This window comes from Cyprinodon tularosa, unplaced genomic scaffold (genome assembly GCF_016077235.1).
Source record: "Cyprinodon tularosa strain WSP-4 unplaced genomic scaffold, ASM1607723v1 ctg181, whole genome shotgun sequence".
Classification (NCBI taxonomy): domain Eukaryota; kingdom Metazoa; phylum Chordata; class Actinopteri; order Cyprinodontiformes; family Cyprinodontidae; genus Cyprinodon; species Cyprinodon tularosa.
The window spans coordinates 619,476-624,383 of NW_024038614.1; the positions used below are offsets into that span (position 1 = coordinate 619,476).

Below are 4,908 nucleotides of genomic sequence, written 5' to 3' on the forward strand. Positions count from 1 at the left end.
CCTTTCTTTGACATTTATCAATTTTCTTTAAAGAAAAATAAATATTGATTACAAACCTCTGAGTATAATGTAGAATATAGCAAATAATAAAAAAAAATGTTTTTCCTTTTTTTTCTATTTTCTCATCTTAAAAGACCAAATATCTTCTGTGCAATCTTTCCATTTTCAGTTTTTTAAATATAAGCAATTAATAAGTGATCTCAGAGCTCCTCCTCTGGTGGTTTGATATAACTTTTCAGGCTCAGAGGGGTTTTTGTTCAGCTCTGCTGCTTGTTTTTGTCACTGTGACCCTCTCTTGCACAGTAATACACAGCAGAGTCTTCAGGCTGCATATTCTGTCCATTAAGAGTCACTGTGCTACTGGAAGTCTCTAAGTCAATACTGAACTTATTCTTCAGTGAATCCTTGTAGAATGAGTCTCCAGTATATTTCATTCCAATCCATTCCAGTCCTTTTCCTGCAGGCTGTCTGATCCAAGCTGTCCGGTAGCTGCCCAGAGAATAAGTAACTTGACACCTGATGGTCAGACGTTGACCTGGCGTTACAGTCACAGAGGCTGGCTGAGTCAGTGTTTCACTGCTCACATCTAAAAGAAGCAAATTAAAACCAAATTTTAACTTCAATAAAATCAGTATGATCATGCTATAAATGTCTGTGTCTCAGCCAGACTCACAGGATCCAGCAGCCAGCAGCACCAGCAGAGCTACAGAGAACATGTTGGTGTTGAAGATGATCTGACGGGAGTTTCTCTTCTTCTGCAGCCTCACAGCATCAGATCAAGTCTTTTAAGCCTGACAGTCGAGATTTGCATAATACCAAAAACACCATCTGAGGAACTAAAAGGCTTTCTATTAACTAGCATGAGGAACAATGTGCTTTTATTCATAATACTTATATCAAATCAGTTCTGTGAATTGGAAAGGAGAGGAAGTATGTGCATATTTTAATGAAATGTTTTTGCATATTCACCCTGAATGTGACATTAGTTTTCTTTTGTAATAAATCTTATTTATAATCTATTCATCTTTTCCCAGTGTTGAAGAGTCATGCCTTAAAAATTAACTTTAAGAACTATAACATTCTTACCTATGTCTACATTTAATGTGTTTCTTCTTGTCTATGCAGAGTAAAAATTATAAATAAAAACTAAAACACTTACAGTATATGCACTCCTTCCAGTAGATGGATAAAAATTGAACATTCAACAAACACTTCTGCCATAACTCTAAGAATAAAGGACATTTTTAATTGTTACTGCAAAAGACATACTTTAAGCTGATAAAAAAAAAAAAAAACAACAGAACTTTTTTCCCACATTGAAAAACCAAATTCATAAAATATGTACTTTGGTCACATATTTTTAGGAGTATCATCCGTCTAGAACTTAAGGAAATTACTCCATATTCTTACCTGTTTTAATACTATATGTCAATAAATAATTTTAGGCAACTGTACAGCTGTTACCTGCTGCTAGTGACATCAGCAGATCTCTATGAAAACTACACTGGCTCTGGGAAGCATGCCGTCTCCTGGTCCTGGCCCCTTTCTAACTTCCAGAGAGTTTATGTTTTTTGTGACCTTAATGTGGTTGAAGATGAGCATCACTTTGTTCTTTACTGTCCTTTGTACTCTGAATATAAAAAAAGAACACTATTATATCTACTTGCTTGTAGTTTATATACAGCCATCTTGTTCTGCTTAGTATGTGGAATGTCTTGTATGCCTATTCAGGGTGGGACCCACAGTACACCTAAAAATACTTCTTTTTTTTTTTGTTTGTTTAAAACAATCTTGACAGAATTTCAAATGACTTCGAAATTCGATCTCAGAGCTCCTCCTCTGGGGGTTTGTTATAACTTTTCAGGGGTTTTTGTACAGCTCTGCTGCTTGTTTGTGTCACTGTGTCTCTTGCACAGTAATACACAGCAGATTCTTCAGGCTGCATATTCTGTCCATTCAGAGTCACTGTTTTACTGGAAGTGTCTAAGTCAATACTGAACTTGTTCTTCAGTGAATCTTTGTAGTATGAACCTCCAGTATGTTTCATTCCAATCCATTCCAGTCCTTTTCCAGCAGCCTGTCTGATCCAAGCTGTGTTGTAGCTGCTCAGTGAATAAGAGACCTGACATCTGATGGTCAGACGTTGACCTGGCTGCACAGTTAAAGATGCTGGCTGAGTCAGAGTTTCACTGCTCACATCTAAAAACAAACAAAAAATCAACAGAAGATGAAAGCTTAACTTTGAACAACAGTAAATTGCGTTTCCATACTAAAAAACATTTTTGTCTCAGTGAGACTCACAGCATCCAGCAGCCATCAGCAGGAGAGCAACAGAGAACATGATGATCATGTGATCTGATGGGAGTTTTCCTCCTTCTGCAGCTGAAACCATCAGATCAAGTATTTAAAACCTGACTCTTCTGATTTGCATAATAAAAAAAATCCCTTTCTGAAAAAAAAAAGGCTTTTCTTTTAAATTACCGGTATGTTGGACGTAAAAGTAAGTATTTTTGAATTAATCTGTAATATCTTTAGGCAAATATACCCTGGATGTGAAAAGCTGCTTTGCTTTAAACATTATTCATTGATAATATGCTCAAACCATCCTTTTAAATCATGCCATAAACAACATTAATTCTAAAAACAGTTTCTTTTTTACAGAAGTCTAAATGTATTGTGTTCTGTCTTCACTATGTGGTGTCATATTTATAAATATGATTTCATATAATAAGATACAGCCTTCCAATTATTACAGTTTCTAAACTTAAAATGATTGAAATCTTTTCTTTTATATTATATTAGTGGTGCTGGTCTAGTGGTTTTTCAGTTTTTAGTGTTTTTAGTACAGCTTTGCTGCTTCTTTGCATTCAAATGTATAATATTAAAGGCAGCTACTAAAGCTATTCATGTATTGAAATAGCAAAATCATTGCTGTTCTGATCTACAATATGTAGGAGATTGTGAAGGGTTAATGCCGTTTAAGTATTTTATATAATGTTGAATTATAGTATGTTTGTAAATATCTTGAAACTCAATAGAAATTAAGTATTATTATTTATAATGGTATTCCTGTCCTCATTATTGTAAGTGAACAAAGTCAGCGCTCACAAACATATTCATTGTTTGTGGTAGTTATACTCTGCAATTTGTTGGACATCATTATATAACACAAAATTTTAGGCAACATTTTTACATTGAATTATATTATTTGATAAAGTATATCATTTAGTTCACAACTATCCACAGCCTCTGTGTCTCTCTTTGTGAGAGGGACCGGGTCAGGAACATCAAATCTACTATTGCCCCCTGCAGTAGTACCTGAAAATGTCTTTGGTCTAGTTTTTGTACAACCTAACCACTTTGTGTCCTTTGCACAGTAATATAGAGCAGAGTCCTCTGGTCTGTACTTATATAGTGCTTTGTTCAGGTAAGAGGACTTGAACAAAGCACTTTACACTACTTACATTCACACTGATGGTGGCAAGCTTCATTGTAGCCACAACTACTCTGGGGCTCACTGACAGAAGCAAGGCTGGAATACACAGGCGCCACCGGGGCCTCTGTCCACCATCAGTAGGCAATTCAGGTGAAGGGTCGTACCCAAGGACACAACAACACTGAAAGCTATAAGAGCAATATTGTTATAAAATTATATGCAAATGTGTGTGGAGAGTTGTGTATCTGTATCTAGATTTGTGTGTGCAGTGGGATTTGAAAATGTGTGAGGAGATTTGTCTGTCTATGAATATCTGCAAATGTGTAAAATAACTTGTGTGTAGTCAATTTGCAAATGTGTAAAAAATCCGCAAATCTTTATTCAGATCTATAAATAAGTGTTAAGATTTGCAAATGTGTACTAAGATCTACAAATGTGTAGATCAGTCTGTAAACACACAGAGTCACTTAAGTCTGACGTGTTTTTGCTTCAACACCCAGAAGCAATTTGAATATTTCTAAAGTATAAAACAGCAAAAGAATTTGTACAAAAAAGATATTAAAGAAAAATGCTGCATTCTGCTAACAGTATATTTTCTAAAACTTTTTCTGGAAGAGTTTTTTTTATAACATTCATTTACACAGCCTTTTATCAGGCCTTGTTATCATTAGAACTCCCTTGTCTTTTAAAGGCAGCTTCATTTGACTGTGCACACTCAGTAATAGAAATAGAAAACACTATTTTTGAAATAAAGTTAATATATAACGTGTCCAAACGATGTAAGGTGATGAGAAACTAATATATCTGCACTATGTTTATTGTCGTGTTTCTTTTAAGGGATCTGACCTACTGGAAGTGTGAAGGGAAGTTCAGAGTTTAGTTCAGGTTCCGTAGGAAACTTGGACGACTTGCAAAAACAAAGACTGAAATGGGATTCACGTTTCCAGAAAAAGGTATCCTTCCCAGAATCCAGTCGGTGTGGGTTATTCCAGAACTTGGTTGACTCGTTGGAGGGCGGACAGGTTTTACTTTGGTTAGGTTGATTCCTTGAGGAGCAATGGAGCAGACTGCCACTTAGATTTCCAGGAGGACTTGAACGGCATGTGTGGAGATTTACCCTCTGCTAAGTGTGAAGCTCAAACAATCCATTCAGGGGGAGACGGTCCAAACATCCAGTTTGCAGGATGACTTCCTGCCGAGAGGCAAAGACAGAATAACGTTAGACTCAGAGAAACAAAAGACTCAGTTAGACTCAGCTTGGCTAAAGTACCCAAAACTGGCAAACACTCTGGTGTCGAGGTAGTGGCAATCATCGCTTAAGAGTCCTCAGATAATGAGTCAACCATCCGCAGGTGTGTGGAGGGCCAACGAGAACCAGGTCCCACCTGGTGGTGGAGGGAGAAAACACAAACAGCGCACAACCCACACAAACTGGATTCCTAACATTTATGACCTCATTTATGATCTAAAGA

At 36.5% G+C, this 4,908-nt stretch overlaps 1 gene segment (V, D, J or C); it reads right to left on the bottom strand.

Moving 5' to 3' along the window:
• Positions 1 to 1,825: 1,825 nt before the first annotated feature.
• LOC119781729 lies at positions 1,826 to 2,341 on the bottom strand. The segment is given in 2 exon segments: positions 1,826 to 2,199; positions 2,302 to 2,341. Coding segments are annotated over 2 exon segments (414 nt in total).
• Between the last annotated feature and the right edge of the window lie 2,567 nt (positions 2,342 to 4,908).